General features: G+C 46.9%; 2 protein-coding genes across 2 annotated transcripts; both read left to right on the forward strand.

The window, feature by feature from the left end:
- The first annotated feature begins 21 nt into the window (after nt 1–21).
- Nucleotides 22–9,639, forward strand: TNFSF10 (TNF superfamily member 10). Its single transcript, XM_063408240.1, has 5 exons — nt 22–330; nt 3,866–4,018; nt 5,353–5,395; nt 6,073–6,189; nt 6,892–9,639. Exons 1-5 carry the CDS (start codon nt 208–210, stop codon nt 7,338–7,340), a joined length of 885 nt encoding a protein of 294 aa, XP_063264310.1. The 5' UTR covers nt 22–207; the 3' UTR covers nt 7,341–9,639.
- A 3,844-nt stretch (nt 9,640–13,483) lies between these two features.
- Nucleotides 13,484–18,403, forward strand: GHSR (growth hormone secretagogue receptor). Its single transcript, XM_063408657.1, has 2 exons — nt 13,484–14,824; nt 17,965–18,403. Exons 1-2 carry the CDS (start codon nt 14,071–14,073, stop codon nt 18,267–18,269), a joined length of 1,059 nt encoding a protein of 352 aa, XP_063264727.1. The 5' UTR covers nt 13,484–14,070; the 3' UTR covers nt 18,270–18,403.
- Nucleotides 18,404–26,593: the final 8,190 nt, after the last annotated feature.

Genomic DNA, 26,593 nt, shown 5'->3' on the forward strand with positions numbered 1-26,593 from the left:
GAGCAGAGAACAGGGCTGGCAAGAAGAGGCGGGCTGGCAAGGAGAGGAGGGCGGCCCCGGCCGAGGGAGGTCCCCGCGCCCCGCCCGCTCCATCCCGGCGGGGCGGGCTGGGCTGAGCGCGGCGGCCGCCGGGGGCTGCATTCACCGCGGGACAGCGCCGTGAGCCCCCGCAGCCCCCGCAGCCCCCGCAGCCCCCGCAGCCCCAGCATGCTGCCGGCGGGCGGGCCCAGCCCCGCGCAGAGCTGCGGGGCCGTGCTGGTGGCCGCCGTGCTGCTGCAGTCCGTGTGCGTGGCCGTCACCTTCCTGTACTTCACCAGCGAGCTCCGACAGGTCTGTGCGGCGGGGGGGCCGCGCCGGGCCCCGGGACAGGCCACAGCGGGCGGGGGCCGTGGGGCAGCATCCCTGGGCTGGGCCGGGCTGTCCATCCATCCGTCCGTCTGTCCGTCCCGGGGCTGAGCCCCGCTCCCCGCGGACAAAGAGCTCCGCTCCCCTTTGTGTGCAGCGCCGGGCCGGGGGCGGGCAGGGAGAGGAGCTCCCAGCCGGGCCGGCTCCAGTGTCAGACTGCAGACAGGAGAATTCTGCGCTTTTGGGAGAAATGTGTTTCCCATTAGAGCACAAATCCGCCGTCTCAGCCCTCCGGGGGAGCGGGAGGAAGCGGTGCAGGCGCTGGGAGAGCCCCGAGATGCTTCTCCTAGGACTGTACGTGGGTTCAAGGCTGTGACTAACCCCAAAGGAACTGCACCAGACTGCAAACACCGCTGCATCCCGCAGGATAACTTGTAAAATAGCCACTGTATAGTCTAGATGCTTTGGTCTCCTTGCAGCCGCCCTTGAGGTCTGCCAGCTGCTGCTTAACTCTTCCCTCGTCTTGCAAAAAGATCATTTACACTCCAAGAAAGTTGGATTTAGGTGATAGCCCCGTGTGTGTGGCCCTGCTTTTCAAGGACCCTGGTTACTCAGGGTTTCCATGAGTGCCTCACCCCAAATTGTCCTGCTCTAAGTTGTGCCTGGATGTTGCTACCCCTGGCACACAGGTAAACCCACCTGCAGGTGTGTGTTCTGTACATCTGCAGCTGCAGAAATTATTGCACAAATGTAAACTCCTATTGCATATATGCACTCAGTAATGGATAATTAATTACATTATTAATAATGTAGATGTGCATATTATGTTATAGATGCATTTAATCCACGTTAGATTTAAGAGTCTTCTGAGATGTCAGAGTTCTCTGTGAGGCAAGGGGTGTGCAGGGTTCTGCAGCAGGAGCCAATACTCATACTCTCAGAATGTATAAAACAGATTTTTCTGCTGAATTTGTAGCTGTGGCTGTCCAGTGGGGGAGTCACAGGAATGTGCTGACTATGAAATCAGGTTACATGATTGCTAATGAAGAAAAATACATAAAGGCATCTTCATTTCCTCAATGCACACAGTTGAGAGTCAGAGTCCCTTGTTAACAAACGTGCCAATCTAAGTAATTAGTAACCACACTTATCTTTTCCTTCCTTCTATTCAAATATGTACACCTGGGACACAGCCACGTCCCAGGGACTTGCCCAAAATACATCTCCCAGTTTCTGAACAATAACAAACCTGCATTTGTTGTGAAGGGACAAACTGAGGTTGTGCTGGGCTGCAAAGGAAGGTTGCTGGCTCTGGAGGGGATACCTTAACCACATATTCCTGAATGTGCCATTTGGTGCACCATAAACAGGAAAACCCTCATCTAGACCCAGCCTGCCAGCCCACACCCACATGGTGCATGTGGAATAACTCTCTGTAGATAAACTATGGTTTTTGTCTGCACATTTTTCTTCCCTTTGTTTGTTCACAATACCTGCATTTCTACACCTTCACCTAATTACTGTGGCTGCACAGACTGCAGGTATTTCTATCTTTACAAAAAGCACGCTGGTAACTAGCAGGGTTTGTGCACTACAGCTGTAGTAACCTGATTAGGACTAGGACTATGACATTTGTTTGACTGTTTTGCTTTAAGAGGAAGTACTGGGACAATAAAGTTCTTACGCTTCAGGATACAGGGCTGCAAGGAAAATAACCTCAGCCTTCCTTCTGTTTCAAAAACAGCCCAGGAACCACTCCTAACATAGGAGAGAGGCACTACAAGATAAGATTCCTGCAGGACTTGTGTCCTCAAAGGGTTCAGTGCTGCAGATAAACCTGATCTGAGTAAACCTTACAGGAGAAATTCCAGTCGCTCAGTTCCATAATCTGCAAGGCTGCATTCCCTGAGGATTTCAAACTGCATACAAAGCAAGGTTGCAGTGCCAGGAGAGTAAAGCTGTTTTGGGGAAAAGTGAGCAGGGAGGTGAAGGCAGAGGCACATCTGTTTGCTCCCAGTGGGAGGGCAGAGCTGGGAGCTGAGCTGTGACAGGTCTGCAAAAGAATAAACAGCAACCACACAACTTGCCTGTGTTTGGCTTTTTTTTTCTTAAACTCGTCAAACTACTTTTTTATAGAAGCTCATTGTATAATTAAATCGGTCAGAGCCTGTAGTTTTACCTCAATGAGCACATAATATTAATCACTTTGACTTCTTGACATCTGATTTAAAAATTCTACTCTACTCCTTGGCAAAGACACAGAAACCCTCACAGACACTTGTAGTGGGGGCCCCTTTTCCTTCTGCTGCCTACAAAATACATCATTTCAAGTGCTAGCTGAAGCTCAGTGGAATCTGCTGCTGCAAACTAAAGGTGGGACTTGAAGGAGGTGAAATCTCCTCCCCCTGTAGCAGGAAATCTCCTCCTAAACGCCTTTGTTTTATAACAGCCAGGAAAAGCTTCCAGTCTGAAGGAGGAAAAACATTTGCTGCTTTCAATTTTCAGCTAAAAACTGGTACTTGTAGAAAAAAAAATGCATCTGTTTAGCAAACCAAACCAAGCTTCTTTAACACAACAAAAAAGTGAAATTCAAATGCCACTACCAGGATTCCATCTGAATGCTTTGCATGTCTCTGCTGTTTCCTCCAAGTTCCTGTAGTGCTTTGCTGGCTCCTCAAGCCTGCCCAGTGTGCAGCTGAGGCAGCAGGAGCCCAGTTCAAAGCAAACAAGGGCTGCTCTCAGGTTCTGTGCTCCCACATTAACCAACAGCGCCAGCTGGAGTCACATCTGCACGAGCTGGGACACAGCTTTCCACCAGGAAAACTCTCCCAGGCACATTCCCTTGGAGCCAGAAGGAGTTTTGCCAATCTTTTCAATCTTTGCAGAAAAATGTTTTCTCCATGACTAGAGAATACAGAGAGATATTTGATATTTTCATGTCAAAAACATCTAGCATTATGGTTTTATCTGGATTCAGATGTTGTTTCAGTTGTCTGGACTATTAGGACCAATGCTGTTAGGAGAGACCCCAAACTGGATATGGGGAAGATATGGTACAGATATATATATCAGCAAAGATCTGGATTATAAATGCAATTGGCTGAAAAGACAGCATAGAAAATATTTTTAAGCTCTAGTGTTTGATTTCATCCTCAATAATTTGTTTAAATTACAATCTCGTTGTGCAAAAGAAATGTTTTTAATGCAGGACTAGAGAATCTAAATTTGCAACATCAGGGATTTAGATGTTGAATTTTCACAAAACCTATTAAGTTGCATACTGGATACCAGATTTATGTCCATGGAGACAATGCAAGCATATTCTTGCATGAGAGGCATGCCCTTATATTTGAATATGTCAGATCAGGGTGAATTAAATCCTCTTGTTGTTCATGTGGCCCTGCTTGCACCACACTAACAAATGCTTGGGGGAAATAAAGCGTGTTTGTGAGCACTCAGTGAGTGTAGTGCCACACCAAGCTGCAAACACACGGATGCAAACCCCTGGCTCTCCCCTCAGCTCCAGGACTCGTACTCCAAGAGTGGCATCGCCTGTCTCACCGGGGAGGAGATCGGGAATTCCCTCCAGAGCCTGGACCTCGGCGAGGGCCAGGACAGAGAAGCTGATCCCTGCTGGCAAGTAAAGTGGCACCTGGGAAAGTTAATTAAAAAGGTATTTGGGAACAGTGTGCTTGGTGATGTTACAGCTAAGGGAACCCAAATAGCAGAATTAAGGAGGCTCAGAGTGTTTTATTGCAGAACAATTGTCAGGCTGCAGCTCTGGCTGCAGAGTACTTGCACTGAAGCAAAAGGAAAAACAACCCATAAAAGTGATTTCACTGCATTCAGGAAATAATAAAGCACAGACTATCAGCGTTTGCTAAGCAAATTCCAGTGATGGGTTGGCTTGTCTGAAATACCTCAGGGTAAAGGTCTACCTGACCATACAGATCATGGTGCTGTCAGAGCTGTCTCCCTCTTTGGAAACACAGGGAGACTGGGGAGAGAAAATGAGATTAAATGTAACACAGGGAGAGGTACAAAAGTGCCTAAGGAGTGGTCCAGTCATGAGCTGTGTGATGCAGTGATGGATGAAAGAGCAAGTGAGCACACAGCATCAGGCACAGCACCTTCCCAAAGAGCACCTCCTGTGTGACTTACACACAATACACACAATTTTGGCTACAGAGAACAGAGTCAGTCTGGCTGAAAAATCACAGAGGCTAAAGAGATTCACTGTTTGTGTTCAGAGATCTCGGCTCTTGGTGGAAGCTCTGCCAGTTAAGTCCCTGAACTTCTGCAGAGAGAAAGCATTGTTTTAGCTGGTGGATGTTTACACACCTAATACACCTCCTAACTCCCTGATTGCTTAGGAAAAGGTAGTCTGGGTGCCAGAAATAAGTTACAATTACGATAATGCTACTATTACTATCCATCTACTAGGCTAGATGCATAAATAGAAATGTGGCAGGACAAAACCCATCAATAATTGGCAGTGCAGGCCTTACTATCCACCCAGGTAATCATCACCACACTTGCTGCTGCTGCACCACTGCCCATACCAAACTGGTTTGTTTCAGCAGCCAGCAAAGAGTTACAAAGAAGGGGAATGCACAAAGTAAAATATGCTGGATCAAGAGCTTAGATAGATAGGTAGAGGTATGAAAATAAATTTAATTTCTCAGATTTAAGACCCTATAGTTCACACTGCCAAGTATTCTGCAAATGGAAGCTGGTGCTTCTCTTAAGAGAAGCATGAGCTTCAGATTTTTCAATAGACTTATGCCTGAGCTCTTGAAAATGTTTCCCCATGTCTTTCATTACCTAAAAGATGTAAACATAGAAATTCTTTATTACAACAAAGGAATAGTTGCTCTTTTTTTCCTATTTGCTTGTTGATCAAATCCAGACTCCCCTTCATTCATGAGTAAAAAAAAGGTGTGTCTTTTTGTGCACCTGTCAGCCCCAGCTGACAAGCTAATTCATTTTCACTCTGTTTGTTGGCAGATGATGTCAAGGAGCTACGAGGAAAACATATCTGCAATCAATGGTATTGTAATAATTTTATTATCTGTGGTAAAAAAAGAGCCGCTAGTGGCACTTGATGTGTAATGACTTGATTTTTTTAAAAGTGCAGAAAACTAACTAAGATCTTGTACTTGCATCAGGTCATTGAAAAATGGTTAGTTATTACTAGAAGGTAAATTTTCAGGAGCCAGAATTACTCAAGTGGTTAGAGCAAGGTAAGCAAGGTGGATGCAGAGGACTCAGCCTCCAGATCTCAGTCCCATGTGTTATGGGGGTGTTTAAAAAGCCCTCCCAGACCTCAGCTCCTGAACATGCAGCACAGAGCTGCAGAGATCAGTTAAAGAATGGCTCTGCTGAAGCTCACACTAAAGATGCTGGGGGAAAGCATTACAACCTCCACGTGGAAATTCACAGAGAGATCAGGAATATTTAACCATAAAGTTGAGTACTACGGGTTATTTTGTCTGTTGATAACTTGAAGGCAGAGGGAGGAGGAAAAGGAGAACAAAGAGGCGCATAAAGACATTCCATGAGCAAGAGTGACAGCGGAACTTGAGCCTTATTAGCCAATAATTAGCCATCGGTCTACGATCCAGTCAATTAAAAAATTACATCCCTATCCCTTCAAATCGAGCCAGGTGGAACAGATGTGCTTCCTGCAGTCCTTGCTCCTGACGTGGGGTTTGCTTTCCCTTTCAGTGGAGAGGACTCTGACGCTGCCCCACGCGGAGGGGCCACAGCCGCGCGCGCCCGCCCGCAGGATCGCGGCGCACCTGACGGGCAGCAGCAGCAGGAGGAGCTCCCTGTCCTCACGCAGTAAGGAGAACCCTGCAGCAACACCCAGAGACCACAAAATCAATTAAACTGCTCTGCCACTGCTAGCCTCGTGCTCACAAACACCTTTGAATGCTTGTATTGAGTTAGTAGTGGGAAAAAAGTCATCCCAGATGTTGGGGTTTTTCCTGCTAATTCTCATCAAACAGAGGGAAGGACCATTTCCTCTGGGTACCTCCCTCACTCTTCTTTTGAAACCTCCGTTAGGGGCAAAAAGAAATTCAAATGTCCTTCCTAGTGTTGAGTTTTCCTCTTTCATTTCCTTCTGTCTGTTGTGCGAGTCCCAGCTGCTATGGTGACAGACCTATTAGAAATGTGAGACAAACAGGAGAGACTTGACATTCAGACCATGGTAATGAAGGGCTTGCTCGGCTTTCTGCAGCTTCAGAGCATATCAGACTCTAATGGACATTTTAACTTTGTTACTAAGTAAAAACAGAATTATTTTCCCCTTATTTGGGAGCACAGATATTAAAAATAAAGGCAGTTCATGTGTAATTCTCACATAAAGCTTACTTATGGACCATCAAATTGTTGTGAGAATGGACCTAATGAACTGCTGGGAAGAGCAGGTTTCCTTACCTTGTTATTAAAAACCAGGCTCCTCAACTAGCTGACACTTGGCTTCACTACCTGTTTTTCCAGTTAACATTTCTCTCTCTCTTTTTTTTTTTTCTTTCCAAGTAAATCCCTTGCCCAGAAGAGGAATTGGACACAAAATAAACAACTGGGAATCATCAAGAAAAGGCCACTCCTTCCTTTACAACGTGGAGCTGAGAAACGGCGAGTTGGTGATCCCCCAGACGGGCTTTTATTACATGTACTCACAAATTTACTTTCGCTTCCGTGAGAACGAGAACGAGGACTCGGATCTGTTGGGACAGATCAGAAACCCCAAGCAGCTTGTCCAGTATGTTTACAAACTGACTAACTACCCTGAGCCCATTCTGCTCATGAAGAGTGCAAGGACAAGCTGCTGGTCCAAGAAGGCAGAGTATGGACTTTATTCCATCTACCAAGGTGGTGTGTTCCAGCTGAAGAGAGAGGACAGGATTTTTGTCTCTGTCAGCAACAGTGACATAGTTGACATGGACAAAGAAGCAAGTTTTTTTGGAGCCTTTATGATCAGTTAGAACATGAAAATCACGATCCCAAACAGCCCAGTTTTTCCAGTCAGGGGCAGCCTAAATTCCTGTAAAATAGAGCATAGCAAGCAAAAGCTGTGTGGATACCAACAAGAGCAGACTGCCCTTTCTCAGAGTTCTGTCCCAGCAGCCAGGAAGAGCAGCAGCAGCTGGCTGGGGGTGGCAATGCTCTGTGCAGGCACAGGCAGCCAGGCTGGGGCTGTGTGAGGGGTTCACAGCCCTCAGGTGAAACCTTTGGCCAGGGAAGCACTCAGCAGCAGCAGAGATGCTCCAGGCTGCCTCAGCTGTGGCACGAGGGCTGGCGGATGCTCCAGGTCTGGCTACTCAAAGCTGAGGCTGGATATCAAATTTTATTGGTGGTCTCCATTGGGACCCTGTCTTGAATATGTCAGCTCCTGTGAGGAGCCTTTGTACAAACTGTGCCCAAGCACTCGTGGAATTTCCAGGAGTTTTTTGAACAGGAGTTCTGCAGAAGCTTCACGCCTTCATCTCCCCTAACAAAGCACTTAAGCACCTAATTAATTTTAAGCACACCGACAGTGACTGCATCAGGGTATCCACATGCTTGAAATTAAGTATGTGCTTAAGCATTCTCCAGGATTGTGTCTTGAGTAAACACATTTGTCATGTGCGGTTTATTGTACATAAGAACAGCTGCTGGAATGGCACAGAAGAGCTTTTGAAATTAATCTGTGTTTTGATCAACATTTTGTAACAGTGCCTATTTACTTAATTACTGTGCTGCAGACATCTCAGCAGGCTCCCAGTAAGTTCAGTAATGCAGTTGCTGTTACACTTGTTGACAACAAAAACTGGATCCAGAAAAAAAATGTGCATTTCTGTAAATACTGAATTCTGTGAGAAATTTTCAGCAAGTTAGTCATGACAAGATTATTCCATGTTTATTTTTACTGGTCTGTGTTTGGTAGGATGTAATGTAGAATAACACACCCCAATGACTAACATTTTAAGGGAAACAGGCACAACTATGTGTACTTACAAAAATGCTGCTTGTTTAGGTAATGCCGTAATTATTTGATTTTATTTTTAGGAATGGGCAGAAAAAATTAACTTTTTTTTTATTGTAAATTTTTTTTTTAATGAACAGTATATTTTTTAACTCAATGAAAATGACTATTTTGTATTAAAAGTATTTGAAAGTTTAGACTGCACAGCAAAAGTCATGTGGTGTAAATCAGCACATCTGTAGCATTGTCAGTGGAGGAATAGCAAATTGCACCATGAATGCATTTTGCACAGATTCAGAGGAAAAAGTGGGAAAGGTGAAAAAAATTATTGGAGGGAAAGGAAGACAGTTCCGCAAATGTTACTTTACATCAACAGAGTGATGGCAGGATAAAGTCTGGCTGTCTATTTTTTTGAATACACCGGGGTTGCCTTGGGAACCCTCCCATTCACCTGCATGTGCTGGTAATTAAATCACAGCAGCCCCTGCACAGGGGCCTCAGCAGTAAACAGGGCTGGCTCTCCTCCCTGCCCAGCAGCAGGGCATGGACAGCCCCCAGCCCCTGTGCTCACTGCCAGGGTACCTGTGATCCCCTAAATACCTGTGCTGGAGCAGCCAGAGGGGAATTTCAGGAATACCCTTCTTTTGGCAGGTTAGGGCAAGGAAATACTCCAGTGTAAGCTGAAAATAATGAGTTTTAACTTCTTCCTGCTGTTTAACTGTCACACGTGCTGTTTTCAGTGGCAATCAGATATGTGGAATTCTTCACCATTTACTGGAATAGTTTGGTTTGCTTCCTTCTCAAATCATCTGTTTTGACAGAGAACAGAAAATCTCTACAGTTTTCTTTCTGATTTCAGTATTTAATTCAGAAATTTTCTCCCTGCCAGAAAAGCTGGAGACCAGAGCCATTCCCTTTGTACCTGTATATCTTTTACCTTGGAGAAATCACTTGTATAAGTTCTCTTTGCAGATGGACTGGGCTTGGTGATTCCAGCACAGGACTGACCCATCAGGTTTGGTCTCTGCAAGCAGAGCATATTGCAACAGGAATCACACCAAATAATAATTTTCTTAGTGATCTGAAGGCATGTTTGCCAGATCTTATCTTGGGGGAAGATTATCAAGGGGTATCAGACAGGACACCTTTGAAGAAGAATGGAAAAATATAGCAAGTTCTGTTTGTGCTGTATCCTGACTCACACTTCTCATCTCACTTTATGCTGAATGATATATGTAGCAAATTTTTATAGGTTGTGTTAACGTGGGAATATTGTAAATTTTTTACATGTCTTTTATATAAAACGTTTTTACTGAGTAGTTGTGTAGTCTCACAGTGATTATTGGTGTCATCCTATGGCTTCCATAACAGCCCTGTCTTAAATAATTTCCCTGACATTGACTGGTATAGGGGATAATCCACTAAATGCCAGAAATGGTTGAAATGCAAACCATTGAGCAATGCCATATTGTGTAATTCCATATAGCTGGCTTCCAGATCCCAGTTGCTGAACAGCATCTGGAAGCAGTAGGCTGAAGAAATCCCTGAAAATGATCTTGTGACTAGAGGACAAAATTCTGAGCATTTCCCTTGAGGTACTTCTCATGTTTCTGGGCTGTAGCAATTATTTAAGCACTAGGAATTCCTGTTTAGTAGCAAAACATCTGATCTTCGCCCATTACCAACCTACAGTAGAAGATGTTTGTTCAGCCTGGAGAAGAGAAGGCTCTGGGAGATCTTACAGCACCTTCCAGGACCTAAAGAGGCTCAAGAGAGCTAGAAAGGGACTTTTCACAAGGGCACAGAATGACAAGGCAAAAGGGAATGCACTCACACTGCCAGAGGGCAGGGTTGGATGGGAGATTGGGCAGGAATTGTTCCTTGTGAGGGTGGGCAGGCCCTGGCACGGGGTGCCCAGAGAAGCTGTGGCTGCCCCTGGATCCCTGGAAGTGCCCAAGGCCAGGCTGGATGGGAGAGTGGAAGGTGTCCCTGCCTTGGCAGGGGTGGAACCACTACACCAAGGGATCTCTGAATTTGGGGAGTGAGTCTGAGGAGGAGGGACAGGATGCCCAGCTGTGACCCAGTGACACGGTGAGCTGGAGCACAGCCAAAAGCTGAGTCTAAATCTCTGAATTAGTGACTGCAGAGCACAGCTTTGCTGATTAATAAACTAGCAGTGCTTTGAAGTCTGCGTGCAGATATTACTGCCATATAAACAACTGTAAAGTAATTTGAGCTCGTTCTGTGCTTTACATTATTAAACTGGATTATTGCTATTCCATCAGCACTCTTCAGTGAGGAGAGTTGCTAAATCATAACCTTTGAAAGCATACACCAGGTGCTACCTGCTGCTGTAAACCACATTTATAGCAGCAGTCAAAACACCTTCTGTCCCTGGATATAATAGAAAATCTGAATTTGCTTTTCTCTGAGTTCTGGAGGTGCATCATTTTAAAATGAATCTCTACCTTGAAGTCGGTTTTCCAGTTTCCTCTTCTCTCCACAGTAAACACATAATGATTGTTGATTCAAAGCCTTCAGATATTTCCATGACAACAAACACTGATATAAACAAGAATTAGAACTTTACCGGATGAGAAGAAAATTGAAAGGATGGAACAGAGGAGAGAGAACTCAAAACTCCACAAATAGAAACTCTTCCACCTCATCTCCAGTGCTCAACGCAGTTTTGAAGCTACTGAAGAGAAACAGGAATAATTTAGGAGTTCCATGAAAGGTATAATGTGTTTTCGAAATTATCTTTTTAATATCTGGTTTGCTCATACATCCAGCTAGTGGATAAACAGAATAAAAAGTACTTAACTTCAGCCCCTTTCTCTCATTGCAGTAAGACCAATGACTTCACTCTTGTCTTGTTGGCAACGTGAACTTAATGTTCTTGCAGCTGAGGGCTGGTTGATAACTTTTGGGGGCCTAAAGCCATCTTCTCTCACAGTTCTTACCTCTTCTATCACCACTATCTGCACCACTGTCCTTCAGCACATGAAAAGCTGAAGCAGGAATTCAGGCAGTGTTTGTGGGGTGACAAATCTTTATATTCCATCCAAAATTGGCCAACAATTGCCAATAAAATCAAAAAGAAAACTAAAGCTGCTTTCCTTCTCTCTCAACTGACATTTTCTTTCTGGCCCTGACCCAGCCCCATGCAGGAAAAGCAGCCAGAGGAGCCCTTGATTCATGATACCCTTTTAAGAAGGAGATCAGTGTTGGTGGATTTGAAGTACAACTGCCAGTTCTGGTCCAATTGGCTCACAACACATCAAACTCCCAAGGAATTCAGGGTTAAATCACTGCATTGCAAGCACAGGTTGTCTGGAGTGTACAAATCTGGTGCTCACTCAGTGTTGGGTACTTGATTTTGATATACACACCACAATTCGGCTATTATTCTAGAAAAGAATTCATTATTTTACTGGGGAAAAAAACCCCAAAACAACACTTTTCTCTCCCTGGGGAAAGAGGAATGGTCATTTTTGTCAAGACACAGTTCAGCAAAAACTGAAAGAATTTCATGAAGGTTCCTCTCTAAACAGAAAGTCATATTTATAGCTTTGGGCCATTTTTTCTGGTAAATGTCCTGCAGCTAACACCACTGGTCTGAGAATGGATTAGGGAAAAGAAATTTTTAAAAGGAGTGAGATAATTCCTTATAATAAAGCCAAGTATTTGGCAGCCTAACCACAGAAGCAGTTGCCATCTCCTCCATAATATAAAGCAATGTCATGTGAATTAGATTGGGGACACAATTCTAATATGAAATTGTTTTATCTTAGTGGTATAAAGCCCATGATTTTCATTCAGAAACATATAACTATACAGGCAGCTGGGCAGACAAAGTGAGAAGTACATTAAAGGAGAAGCTCTTCCTCCTTTTCAACTGCAATAATGTGCAGCCATCCCTCATAAAATTTAGCAACTGTTGAGTAACTTGCTGCAAAACTGTCTCACAGTTCATGAGCAGGAATGAGAATACTGATTGCAGTGAAACTGCAAAAATATATCATCCAAATTAGGATATGGACAGGGCACTAAGGCTAATGCTTGCATGATTCCAGAAGGCACAAATTACAGAGGACAGGCACATTCAGAGGACAGGGCAGCTCAGCACTGTGGCACACCTCGCTGGTGCTCTCTGTACCCTCCAGCAAAGCCCTGCAGCCGTGACAGGGGAATGCCAGTGCTGGGGACAGCACAGACCTGCTTCCCTGCAGAACTGAGGGGAATGCCAGTGCTGGGGACAGCACAGACCTGATTCCATGCAGAACTGAGGGGAATGCCAGTGCTGGGGACAGCACAGACCTGCTTCCCTGCTGAGCTGATGGAGCTCAGAGCAGCCTGGGCTGCCCAAGGCACCCCATGGCAGGGGGTAGGAAGGGGATGAGCTTTAAGGTCCCTTCTTTCCCAAACCATTCCGTGATTCTATGGTTAAGGCAGATGCAAACATGGCTTCAGAGCACTGCCCCCTGAGAGATGGGACACAAGGGAGGCAGCCCCTCTAGACTGACAGGAGTGAAAAAAGATTGTGCTGCAGCACACATGCCCTTACAATTTGTGGGGACAAGCTGGAAAGGTGGAGAGATACACCTTATACAGGTGTGGGGGAAGTTACTTTACTGCCTCTGCTCTCACCTTGTTCTACTCACATCTTATTTCTTGGGTACAGCGTTATCCTTTGGTACGGTAGGAGTCTGCAGCTGGGGAAGCACGGTTCTGTCTGTGCCTGCAAAGGGCAGAGCAGAGGACAGCGGCAACACGCCGAATCGAAATTTAATTGCAGGTAAATCATGTAGAAGCGGGTGACTGCTGCAGCTTCACCGAGCTGGAGCCTGGCCGGGCTCCTGCCAAGATCCAAGGGCAGAGCAAAGATACGGAGCGAGGAGGCAGCGATCGCATCCGCGGCTGCGGGACGGGCACTGTGTGCTGAGCGCCGCGGGGCGAAGCGAGCGGGGACAGGGCGGGGACAGCGCCGGGGAAGGGACAGGGACACCGGGAGAGGGACAGGGACACCGGGAGCAGGGACAGCACCGGGGAAGGGACCCCGGGCCGGGAGAGGGACAGGGGCACCGGGAGAGGGACGGGGCACCGGGAGCGGGACAGCACTGGGGAAAGGACCCCGGGCCGGGAGAGGGACAGGGACACAGGGAGAGGGACAGCACCGGGGAAGGGACAGGGGCACCGGGAGCAGGGACAGCACCGGGGAAGGGACAGGGGCACCGGGAGCAGGACAGCACCGGGGAAGGGACCCCGCTCCGGGAGAGGGACAGGGACACCGGGAGCAGGGACAGCGCAGGGGAAAGGACCCCGCTCCGGGAGCGCGGACAGCGGCACCGCACCTGGGGACAGCACCGGGAGCACCGACACCCGCACTTGGGGACAGCACCGGGAGCACCGACACCCGCACCTGGGGACGGCACCGGGGCTCCGGGAGCACCGACACCCGCACCTGCCCAAGCGGGACCGGGGCAGGGACCGGCACGGGCTGAGCGGTGATGCGCCGGGGGCTCGGGAAGAAAGTTTGGAGCTCGGGGGGAGCGGCCCGCGGGGGTCGCAGCGGGGCCGCTCCTCGCCCACGTCTCCTGTGACGCGCGGCAGCGCCCGCCCGCCCCGGGCCGGGGGGAGCGGCGGAGAGGCGGAGCGGGGCCGCCCGGCCCTGCCCGCACCTGCCCGGGCGCGCAGCGGGCACCGCGCGGGGCCGCGCCGGGCGGGGATGCGCAGCCCGCGGCGCCAGGATGCGGGAGGGGAGCGCGGGCGGCCGTGGCGCGGAGAACCGGACGGGCGCCGAGCCGCCGCTGCACCTGTTCCCCGTGCCCGTGCTCACCGGCATCACCGTCGCCTGCGTCCTGCTCTTCGTCATCGGGATCATCGGCAACCTCATGACCATGCTGGTGGTGTCGCGGTTCCGGGACATGAGGACCACCACCAACTTCTACCTGTCCAGCATGGCCTTCTCGGACCTGCTCATCTTCCTCTGCATGCCCCTGGACCTCTTCCGCCTGTGGCAGTACCGGCCCTGGAACTTCGGGGACCTCCTCTGCAAGCTCTTCCAGTTCATCAGCGAGAGCTGCACCTACTCCACCATCCTCAACATCACAGCACTCAGCGTGGAGCGGTACGTCGCCATCTGCTTCCCCCTGCGAGCTAAAGTCATCATCACCAAGGGGAAGGTCAAGCTGGTCATCCTCTTCCTCTGGGCCATCTCCTTCATCAGCGCCGGCCCCATCTTCATCCTGGTGGGGGTCGAGCATGAGAACGGCACCAACCCCCTGAGCACCAACGAGTGCCGGGCCACGGAGTACGCCATCCGCTCGGGGCTGCTCACCATCATGGTCTGGACCTCCAGCATCTTCTTCTTCCTGCCCGTCTTCTGCCTGACCGTGCTCTACAGCCTCATCGGGAGGAAGCTCTGGAGGAGGAAGAGGAAGAACATCGGTCCAAACACTGCCATCAGGGATAAGAACAACAAGCAAACTGTGAAAATGTTAGGTACGAGTCCTCTTGCTCTGCTTTTCCAGAAGGATGTGTGTGCCTGTGTGTGTGTGAGAGAGAGAGAAAAAAAGATGGGGAGCTCTCTGATAGTTTACTATAGTTCCTTCCAAAGGAAAGAAAATGCTTTATACAAAAGGCTGAAGCTCAGGGTATCTGTAGAATAACTCTCCTCCTCCCTTACATTTATTTCTAACTGGTCTGAGCTGGGGACTCCCAAACATTTAAACAAACATTAATAAGAACCCCTGACAAGGACAAATACTAAGTTATAATTAGCTTGTGCCCGGGAGATTTTTAAGCATTTTTGCTCTTTGGTTGTGGATACCAATGTTATTTACAGAGAACAGTTTATTTGATTTTTAAACAAAACTAAACCCTTCTCAAGCCATGAAGCTGAGCTGCAGACTACAGCCAGACAGGCAGGGCATGATGTGCACTTAAGATTCATAGGAAAAGTAGCTAGGTTTTAGCAAATTTGGGTTATTTCCTACCACGGCTGTGTAAGCTTATGAAAATCAATTTGCATTTTCATATTAGCAGAACCCCAGGATATGCTGAATCAGGAGCACTGTGTCTCCTTTGAGCTCTGTGATGGTGTAAAATCTCACAGACTGTAAGAAAACGGGATCAGGACCACAGACACTGTCATCCCTAACTTTGTACACCGACACTGCTGAATGCTTTAAGCAACACCTGAGGCTGGCACGTGGACACACAAGTTCTGACTGAGTCAGTGCACGTAGGGGCAGTTTGATACACAAACCTGCAGTTTAATGTCTGAAAGCTGCAGGATCCTGCTGCTGCATACTTTTGTCCAAGCCAAAAGTCCTCTGCAGTGCAAGTCATCCCGTGGACTTTGGGGGGACGAGAGGCTCTGCAGGAAGAAGCTTTCACGGGCTCCTTTCAGCAGGGTTGAAGTGGTGGGCTAATGAGGCAGACAAGAGGTGGCAGTGAGTCCTGAGCACCTTAATTATCAAATAGGAGCCTCTCTGATCTTTTTGTTCATGTCCTAATTTATTACTATGCAACAGCAGGAAGAATAATAAAACCCGCAGCATTCTTTATGCCCTTTCAGCTACATTTTATGATCAATAGAATTACTTCAGTCTGGTAAGCGTGACCTTGGAAGTAATTAATTGTTTACACTTCTAGAGGCTCAGGATTATGAACTTCCACTGCCTATAAGCAAATTACATACATTACCACCATGTTTATATTTCCATATACTTAACCGTAAAGAATTTTGAAATAAAAATGCTTATTTCTGCTCTGAAGTGTTGCCACAAGCATTGCAATATTTCAGGCACTTTTTTTGTTTTTCCTTTTGCAAGGCCTGAGAACAGCCAGACAGTGGCAAGACTCTGCTCTGACAGAGAGCCAATATTCCCTAGATGATAACAGTCTTATGCCTGATGGAAAGATGGAAAGAAGTTAGTGAGGGCTCAGTGGCAGCAGATGCTCAATGAAGTCAACTCTCACTGGTGTTAATGTTCTGCTTAAAATGTAGAAGGTGTTCTCTGAGGCTTTATCAAGTCATGGAACATCAAGTAAATGGGATTAGCAGTAACTGTAAAGGTAGGTTATGCTTCTAGGTTTGAAATTAAATACCTAAATGTATAGCCTGACTTGCAAAGGAGCTATCACACCCCATTCCTATTGAAATCCATGGGATTCTGCCTGCATGGAGATCAAACAGTCAAAAGCCTGACTAGGGATATTGCATGCCTACATGTGTTTAAAATTCTAGTCATAATAGACTGTGCTATAAACCCTGTTCATTCATAATGACCATCAGGGTAATATTCATTACATGGATTCAAATCCCCATGTGAGCTAGGGAATCATCTGAATTTTGTAGAGAAGATAGTGAGGTGAAAACTAGAATTGGTTGGCTCTAGAAGATGCAGGGCTCAAAAAGCTGTTCTGGTGCTTTCCACTCCACCACAAGTCCTGCATGAGCATCCTTTTAAACTTGGGAATGCTGGTGCAGAATTTTTGGGGAAAGATACCTCTAACCATTCCTCTCAGTAGTTTGAATTTTATTATCTTCTGACACATGATATGAGGATATGAGGGTTGCTAGCACAACCTGCCCACCAGGGCCAGGTTGGACTGGACTTTGAAAAACTTGGTCTCATGTAAGGTGTAAACTATGTGTAATGGTCTCATGTAAGCCCCCCCAAGCAGGGGGTTTGGAAAAAGATTTTCTTTAAGTTCCTTTCCAACCCAAACAACTCTGTGATTTCATGAACAGGTTAAATGTAAAAATTGCTTAAGAATGTCAGAAACCCTTGCTTGAGTTTTCTGGTTTTTCTCTCTCTAGTATATTAATAGACACACTCAGAGCAATATGTAAAATAACAAAGGTCAAAGGCACACAGGAAGTGAACAAAAACAGTTTCCCTTTCTCTCAGATGAAAATTCCAATGGGCCAGTGTTCAGAGATACACATATTCCCATTATTCTACAGACATGATATTTAAATGTAAATGCAACCACGGTAGTAATACAATATTACAGATATACTGCATAATTATAATTATGCAGTTATATACTACACATTTAGTTTTACTCTGCTTGGGAGTAACTAATGTGCCAAAAAATGGACAAACTGGAGTGGTGCACCACTCTCCTCTTCTTAACTTGGCATACATGCTCTACAAGCCCCCATTCTGTGTTTTGGGGCCTTTGGCTTTTAACAAATTTGGTTTTTTGTTTTAAATAATTTTGCTTCCCAGTGATTACATTCTTCATTCTAAACCACAGTGTTGAGTCTACCACATATAATTTGCTTTTGTTAAACACTGCAGATGATAGATGGTTACACTTATTTTTGTCACCATTTGGATTCTTTAATGCTCTGTTTATGCAAATGTAAGTTTTATAGGTCAGAAGTTTGCTACATCAGATTAGTTGGGCGCTATTCAGGCAGCCTGTTTAGATATGATCCAAGTGCATTTAGTAACACCAATTTGTACTCTCAGAGAATGCACTGAGACACAACTGAAAGCTTAGGGGAGGCATTTTCACACTCTGTGATTAATTTGTTAAAGGAGCAGAGCTGCAAACCAGAATGTTGATCACCTGTATGTCGATACTCACACTTAACACGCTCTCTTCTGCTGTTTCCGTTTCAGTTGTGGTGGTCTTTGCGTTCATACTCTGCTGGTTGCCTTTTCACGTAGGACGGTACTTGTTTTCCAAGTCCTTCGAAGCTGGATCCGTGGAGATAGCAGTGATCAGCCAGTACTGCAACCTGGTGTCCTTTGTCCTCTTCTACCTTAGCGCGGCCATCAACCCCATCCTCTACAACATCATGTCCAGGAAGTACCGCGTGGCCGCCTGCCGCCTGTTCGGGCTGCGGGCGCTGCCCAGGAAGAGCCTCTCCAGCAGCAAGCAGGGCAGCTCCCGGGGCTGGACAGAGCCCAGTGTGGCCACATGACACCGGGAGCCCCGGGCAGCACCCGCCGAGGCCCCGGGACGGCCACCACGGCACGGGGACAGCGCCAGGCACGGCAAGGCCAACGCGGCGAGCGGCGCTGCGGTCGCCACCCGGACGGGCTGAGATGCAATGGAAGAACCCAGGGGGGAAATGCAGGGTTTGGGGCTCTGAGAGGAGAGTCACGGAGCCTGGCAACGCTCCAGGTGTTATTTCTGTGCTGCTTTTGCCTGTTTGATTTTTTAACGCTGACTCTAGCCCCGTCCCAACCAGGCAGACACGGCTGCTCCACTGGAGAGTTTGTACGACTTCAGCAGCGCCAACTCCAGCTGGGTTTTTCCAGAGTTAGCTTTAGTTTTGCTAAGAATTTTGCTAGCATCTAACCAGACCCTAGAGAGAGAATACTGAATTGCCTTTTTGGAGTAGTAAACAGGAAATTTGATACACTTTTCATAAGTACCAATTTTTAAGTAAGGTCACATTTTTCTCTGAATGAGGAAAAGGATTTCTTAAAAAAAAAAAAAAAGAGATATAAAATGGATAATTTTTAAACATGCTAAAAAATAAATAATCTTCATCTCACATCCAAGTAGAAAGGAAACAAAAAAAAATGCCTTCACAGAAGTGGCTTAGAACGTGACTGTACTGAAATATTTTTTTAAAATATATATCAGTGGGACAAGGACAGTGCTGACTTCAGGCCTGCAGTGATGCCATAAAAATGTGGAATGCAATCACTCACCAAAGTCTCTTTTTTTTTTTTTTTTTTTTTTTTTTTTTCCCAGTAGCTAAATCATCTGTACTTGTTCTGTTCAGTTGGACTGTGAATGACTTGATGTATTTGAACTTGGAAGCTTTTAATTGTTTCAGTATTTGTAATATGTGTGGCTACCTGTCCCTAACTGCACCCCGAAGCTTGCTGAGGACAGGTACCCTGCCTGTAAACCCCCCATGTTTCTGTTTAAAGTCTGTTCCCAGTGCCCCATCCCCCTGTAAAGCCTGGTGTGCAGTTGTGCTCGTTTGCTGCAGTGTTGAATTGAGAACATTTTGCATTTTTTAACCACCGTGACCTGAGAAAGTAATAGAAAAATCTGCATTAAAGGACACAGGCAGACACATTCTCATACTTGATTCATAAACTCCTTAAATTAGATTTTTATACCTCAAGTGAGCCATTTCAAGGCAAACCAGAAAACGTTCCATCCTCTGTGCTGATGAATATAGCTGACATTGTCTCGGCAACACGTGGGCTTTGTGCCCCACAGAGCTGACAGAGCTTTGGAGCATGCATGTGTGATAGCAGCTTTCTGTTCACCTGGTTCTAGTGTTCATCCCCTGCTGGCCCACAGCCCTTTCTCCCTGGTGAATTTTAACTCTCCCTCGTGAATTGTGTGTTAGCAGAACTCTCCTGCCTCCAACCCCCGCTCACACTGATGGGCCACCTTCCCCCTGTCACACCTTCAGCTGCTCAGGTTGAACTCACAAGAGAAATTGGCCTCTTCTGTAAACTCAGTGTCTTTTCTGTCACCTTTGCTGGGGCCAGGGGCTGGTGGCTGCTCCTTGGTGGCTCCTGAGCCTGTCCCCTCCCCGCTCCAGGAGTGCAGGATTTATGTGCAAACACCCACCCCGAGGCAGCGCAGGATCAACCCCTGCTTCACCTCCACCCACGGGCACCTCTCTGTCCACGCTGCTCTCTCACTGACCAGCAGCTCTGGTGGAAGAATTCATGCAACTCAGGGAAACAAGACATTTGGGAAGCACGGGAGGAGGGTGCAGGTGTGAGCTCAGTCACACCCTGTCTGTGCAAACCGATCACACACACCCGGCGTCACATCGGTGTTCAAATCTCAGCTGTGTCCGTGCTGTTAAATGTGAACAGAAAAAGAAATAAAGTGATGAGACCCTTTATAACCCTGTGGTTCTGTGGTGGGGGAGGATCCACTGCGATTCACACAACTGGATTTTATTTTTTATATATTTTTTTATACATTTATTTTTGTTCCCCAAATCTGTATAACTAACTCAATTAGGCTATTTTGTTTAACCAGAGTAACTGCAAAATTAAAGCCCTGTGTACACGCATTTGTGCATACAAACACAAGCATACTAATAGTTTCATTAAACCTTAGTAATAGTTTCATTAAGCCTTCTCTTTTCAGGAGAAAATGTAAATTTTAGCTCTCCCAACACTGTAAAATTTCCACAGCTTTGTGTATCAAATGAAATTTAAAACATTTGATCTGGGGTCATAAAAGTCAGAAAGAAAGGGAGGACAGGATTCTTCCTTCCTTCCAACTGAGGAAATGGACTTGTTTCTCCAATTCCTTGGACAAATCTAGCAAAATACACAACTTATTATTAAAGAAAAGTAACCACGCTGATAGGACTCTTGCACAGGCAGGAAAATACTTCATATCTAGCAGGGAAGACAAATATTTAACACACTGTAGCTGTCACTGCACCAGCCATTAGTGTTGCTGCCCTCAGTACTAAACTTTTCTATAGGGATTCTCTAAAGCCAGTGGGGTCACACCAGCATGTGCTGAGTGCTGGTGGTGAATAGGAACTGCTACTTTAAGCTGGTACATAATGAACTGCTTTGTATATGGAATGCAGGGGAAAAAAAACCCACCTCGAAACCTGGATAACCCTCACTTTTGCATCATAAAATCAACTTTTGTCTGATGCCTCCAAAAAGATGCACGTCCCACCCACACCGATGGATGAATCCAGCGTTGCGTGTCTCGAGCAAGCAAGGAGAATCTGTTATTCAGAGAATCACAGAACATAACAGGGACCTTAAAGACCCTCCAGTCCCAACCCTCAGCCATGGGCAGGATGCCACCCACCAGATCAGATTGCTCAGGGCCCCATCCAACCTGACCCTGCCCAAGTTGTCAGGAATAATTCACTGGGGGAAAAAAAAAGCGTGAGCAGGATTTGAAGAGCGTAAGAACGGTGGAGTCAGTCCAAGGTAGGCATCACCAACCTGTCTCAGGTACCAACAAGGCTCCTCCTGCCTTGTCTCTGACAGGATGAGCAGGGGCAGAGTGGCTGCTGCAGGGGCAGAGGGCAGTGGCAAACACCCTGTGGTGGCACAGTGACACTGGCACGGTGTCACTGCCTGCTCACCCACCGGAGCCGCGCCGCGCGCTCAGCCCGGACTGTCCCGGCAAACACTGCCCAGCACAGACAAAGCCTTCCTCCTCTGCCTCCCAGGGCATTTCTGCAGCACCTTGTGTTCCTGGAAGCTTCTCCCCAAAGCCTTCCCTGCATAAAGGGCACAGCTGTGCCTCCCACACAGTTCAGGGTTTGCACGTGGCTTTTGAGGTCCATTTTTCATGGGGGAAGACAAGAGTCCTTGCAGGCACTGGGCTGTTCATTGGCAGACAGGGCAGCTCTGCAGGAAAGAGTTTTTTCAGGCTGATGAACCTTTCCATTTCTGGAAACTCTTCCCTATGGGAACAAACCTTGTCAGTTCTGACTGAAAAAAAAAAAAAAGTGTAGAGACTTTTTAAGAGTCAAAATTTGGCTGTGTTCTTACTGACTTGAATGTGAGCAGCCCATGGAGAAAATAACTGAAAGTTCATTCATTAAACAGTCCCAGTTTTAAAAGCTTTTTTACCTCTACACTTTGTATCACAGCTTCACAAATAAATAAGAACAATTTGGCTGCATTTTCTTTCTTGGCAATGAGTTAAATTGGTGATGAAATAGGTCAAAAGGACCTTACCAGAAAGCTTCATTCATTTTACAAAAGTACCTTTGATGGAGGCATGCACAGGCAGAAAATCATGGCCTATTGTATTTCTTGCCAAAAATAAAATACACTGGAAAACCTTCCTGTCAAAATATGAATGGATAGATATTCAGCAGTTATGTAGGTTTGTATCAAATGGTATTTGCATAAGCCCTATTAAAATCAGCAGGTTTCATATACCTAAACACCCAGGAGAACCTCCTCTCTGTCATGGATTTGCTGGTTTTAGGGTGCTGCTGCTCTGAGCCAGTGGATGTTTCTGGATGGACTTCCACAGAGCATGTATCTTTTGCAAAAATTCTGTGACCTTGAAAAGATAAATTACATCTCGAGAAGTAAATTCAAATTTGGAAGAAAAAAATCTTGTGCTCATTTGGGCAAGTCCATCATTGGCTGAGGGCAGTGACACTCCCCTCCCTTCAGCCCTCTCCTTCCCATCCCTACCCAATGGACCTGAATCCCTCCCAGCTCTGTAATAAACTTCACAGGAGCAAAACCATTTCCTCACACAGATGTGCTTGCCAAAGGCATTTCCCTCTGAAACACGAGTTCTGGTGAGAGACAGGTAAAACCCACAGGGGCTTGGCTTCATGTCCCACGTCCCTGGCCAAACTTGTGCCCAAAGGAGTTGTGAGATGATGGGCTCCACCTGTGCCAGCTCTGCAAACCATGGAACCACAACCCTGCCTGCTGCTGTTTAGGGAAAAAAGCAGAAAAGCTAATGTTAGATGAGAATTTCCCTCTTATCTCTAAATTGTCATTATGCAAGTACAGTGGAGAAAAGGAAGATTTAATCTGTCATGTATTAATAGAGGCTGACAGGTTTCTGCAGTCACTCCCTGTCGAGCCTTAGTCCAGTTGTCATTCCAGCACACAACACAGCACATTAGCACTATCCTCTGTAACAAACACACTTTGTGGGTCTTTAAGAGGCTTCCTCAGTGCTTTTGCCAGCAGAAAGGTCTCCACTCCCCTCCAAGGCCAGCACTTGTCTGTTGTGGCCCTTCCCGATCTCAGTTGTGGATGGGTGCATGCCATGACCTTTCCCCCAAGACCAAAATTCAGAGCCTCTCATTAACCCAGTTACCTGGATCAGAACAGAAAGCACCTGGGGTTCCTCTTGGAACTGATCTGGTGATGGTGAGTGCTCATTTCTGTGAGACCTGCAAACACACTGACCTCAGCAGCACAATTTTGGAGGGCCAACACCTCCAAACCACGGTGCACACTGATGTGTCATCTGGATGCCACCCCTGACACCCTGCCAAGCCCTCACACTGCTGGCCAGGAGTGGGCTGAGAAGGAAACACAAGGTGAGCAGAGCCCCACAGCTGTGATGCAGTATCCCAACAAACCACCCCAAGGGATGGGAGCAACCCCCAGGAGGAGGGGAGGGTTTGACTCCTCAGCCAGCATCCAAAGCAGCCAAAACCCAGCTGCCAATCCCAGCTCTCATTCCTGTGTACAAACACACCCTTCTGAGAGCTGCAGGGTGCTCCTCCCGCTGGACCCGGTGATAAACCACTTTGTGTTTCTCCAGATAAAGGCGTTTGAAGGCTTTCCACACCTGCTCTGATTCTTTCACTGGGAACAAAAAATGGTTTTGTGACGTGTGTGAGTCCACAAGGCAAAATTGCTGTCAGAAGTAAAGCACCCCACTCTCCCCTGCAGAGGCTGCTCTGAGGGCTCAGGAGATGTTCTCCCAGCACTTGCCCCCATTTGCGATGCTACAGGATCAAAAGATCCTTTGCTTTTTCCTCGTGTTCTGATTGATTTTCACATGATTGCAGCACTGTCTGTGAGAAAGAAATGGCATGGCTATTTCCAAGCCTCTATCCACATTGTTCTTCCCTGCACAGCCTCTTCCCCTAATGATCTGGTGCTGCAAATCACGGCTCATTAAGGTGGGCAGGCAGGGAATCTGACACCACCAGCCTGCTCTGCAATGAGACACAGCACGAAGAGCTCTGAGGAGCAGGGATTTAAACAGCTTTAATACAGCAGTCCGAGAGAAGACAGCAACAATGAATACTACAGATTCTCCTAAAATAAGCCAAGATTCATGGTCACACACAGGCACACATCCTGCCCAGGCAATTGCACCTTGGTATTTTTATCAAGCAGTGACAATGAGATTGATTTTTCTAAAATTTGCAGGGCTACGCTGGGGGCACCAGCAGGGGGCTGTGAAAGGTGCAATCGCCTGAGTTAGTTTTGATTGCATGTGGAGTTTTGAACCCACTGAACTCCTGTTAGTTTGTGAGGAAGGAGGGAAGTGGGCAGCCAGCACAAGGGTGTTTGTGTGCCTTGGCTGTACCCTGGCTCCAGGAGAGGAGTGCAGGTGTGGGGCTCACCCCTGGGATGCCCGAGGATCTCGGGTGTAATGCTGGTATGCAGAATCATGGAATGGTTTGGGTTGGAAGAGACCTTAAAGACCGTTTAGTCCCAAAAACCTGCCATGGGCAGGGACACCTTCCACTGTCCCAGGTTGCTCAGAACCCAACCCAACGTGACCACAGACACCTCCAAGCATGGAGCACCCACAGCTTCCCTGGGCAACCTGTGCCAGGGCCTCCCCCCATCACACAGGGAAGTCACCTCAGAGCAGCTGTGGTGTCAAAACCCATGAGAGGTTTGGATTTGCCTCCTTCCTTTCAGTCTCTGCTGTGGGCTCGTGCCTGGTTTCCCACTCTGCAGTGGGATCTGGACTCTGCCATGCAGCCAGAGCAGCGCCACTGCCACAGGCTGTGCCCAGATCTGTACCCAACACCTTTCCTGTGCCAGGGGAAGGGGCTGGCACCATCCCTGGGGCTCATCCACAGAATAACCAGGGCTTTGTACAGCTGGGATGCTTTTGGTCTCAGAACAATGAACCTGACACTTTAAACAAGACACGGAACAGAGCCAGAAAGAGCACAAGGAACTCTGAGAAGGCAGAACAGCAGTGCCGTGATCCAGAGCGATCCAGAGCTACATCCAACAACAACACAAACTCCCCACTGCAGCACCCCAGGGGATATTTGGCCCTGCTGAGTGCAAAGACCTGATTTTCCCAGCAAACCCTGATGAGCTGCAGCCACGGCTGGGCAGGAGTGCAGGCAGGGAACACCAGCATCACCAGTGCTGCACAGCCCCTAGGCCCAGCACACCACCACCAGCTCACAAGCTCTGGGAGCCTTTTATGGAAAGAAAAAGCATTTGAGCTATAAATTAAAAAAGACAATATTTGCATTGGATTAGGGTGAATTTCTCAACTCTATTCACAAGTTAATCCTTACAAGACTTCTGCATCCCTACTGTTTGCTCCATTTTATTTGTAGAGAGTAATAGCTTTCACAGGACAGAAAGTGAGAGAGATGAGCTAATAAAATTACAAAGAAATGACATCCTCTGAGCACACTGACCCAAGCAGTTATTTATTAGCTGTGCCAGGAGACCTAAAAATAGCTTTGATTGCATGCAAGACCATCTATGCCACCAATTAGTGCAGTATATGTAACTACTCAAACTAATAACAGCACATTGACTTAGATAACAGCAGATCTCAGGCTAATTCACGGTGTTTGAATGCATCTTGTGAAACTTCTTTTTATTTCACTGAGCCAAGAATCTGGGCATTGTAAGAGCAATTGTCAAGAGCAAAAATAGATGTAATTGTTCAGAATGTAGTACCAATAAAATAGCCCTTTCAGGGTCTCAGCTGGCTTTTCTGCTCAGCCTTAAAAACAGTGAAACAAAATGTTCATATTCATCTCTACTTACTCATGGTTCTCACTCTGAGAAAAATAAAGGTAACATTTGCATTTTTACTCCATCCAGGCCAGGTTAAGGACAGAGTATATAATTCTTCACCACGTCAATAAATGACAGTACATCATGACCTCTGCAATAATTCTAGAAAAAGATTTGCAGAGGAAATACAATTTATACTTCATATTACCACACAAATTTCTTCTTGTCTTTAGCCCCTTTGGTTGCAAGACAGGTCTAACAGAACCATCCTGTAGATGGAGATGTCATTAATGCTGGAGAAGAATCACTCCATGTTCACAAATCCATAGAATGGAATCACAGAAGTTTTGGGTTGGAAGGAGCTTTAATGATCATCTTTCCAGCCCAAGTATTTAATTTTCAGGGGGACTTTAAATACCTCAGCTATGCTTCAAGGTGGGAGGGACAGGCAGCAGAGCCTTGATCCCCTGGCACAACACGGGCGCTATGACCCACCTCCCTTCAAGTTTGTTTTTATTTTGTAATAGCATGCTGGATTTGAGCATCTCCCAAAATTCAAAGCCCCAGGTGAGCCCGTGGAAAAGCTCCACAGGAGGTGAACAACACGGGCTGATGTCACTCCAGATCCTGTTTGCTCCCCACCTCATCCCAGGAGCGCATGGCCCAGCTCGTGCCACACGTGGCATTGAGCCCTGGTTCCTCAGGGAGACCCCCCCTTCCAAAGGGGCTCAGCTCTGCTGCACCACACCAAACGTGCTCCGAGCCGGCAGGAGCGACTCAAGTGAGGAGCAAAACAAATTCCAGGCGTTGGTTTCTGAGCAGCTCTGTGATTACT

This window comes from Prinia subflava, chromosome 11 (genome assembly GCF_021018805.1).
Source record: "Prinia subflava isolate CZ2003 ecotype Zambia chromosome 11, Cam_Psub_1.2, whole genome shotgun sequence".
Taxonomy (NCBI): Eukaryota; Metazoa; Chordata; class Aves; order Passeriformes; family Cisticolidae; genus Prinia; species Prinia subflava.

Excerpts from the sequence above, each read along its gene's own strand:
- GHSR (XM_063408657.1), top strand. The coding sequence starts at position 14,071 with ATGCGGGAGGGGAGCGCGGGCGGCCGTGGCGCGGAGAACCGGACGGGC. Across the intron at positions 14,825-17,964 it reads GCAAACTGTGAAAATGTTAG|TTGTGGTGGTCTTTGCGTTC; the intron begins GTACGAGTCCTC and ends TTTCCGTTTCAG.
- TNFSF10 (XM_063408240.1), top strand. The coding sequence starts at position 208 with ATGCTGCCGGCGGGCGGGCCCAGCCCCGCGCAGAGCTGCGGGGCCGTG. Across the intron at positions 5,396-6,072 it reads AAACATATCTGCAATCAATG|TGGAGAGGACTCTGACGCTG; the intron begins GTATTGTAATAA and ends TTTCCCTTTCAG. Across the intron at positions 6,190-6,891 it reads GAGCTCCCTGTCCTCACGCA|TAAATCCCTTGCCCAGAAGA; the intron begins GTAAGGAGAACC and ends TTTCTTTCCAAG.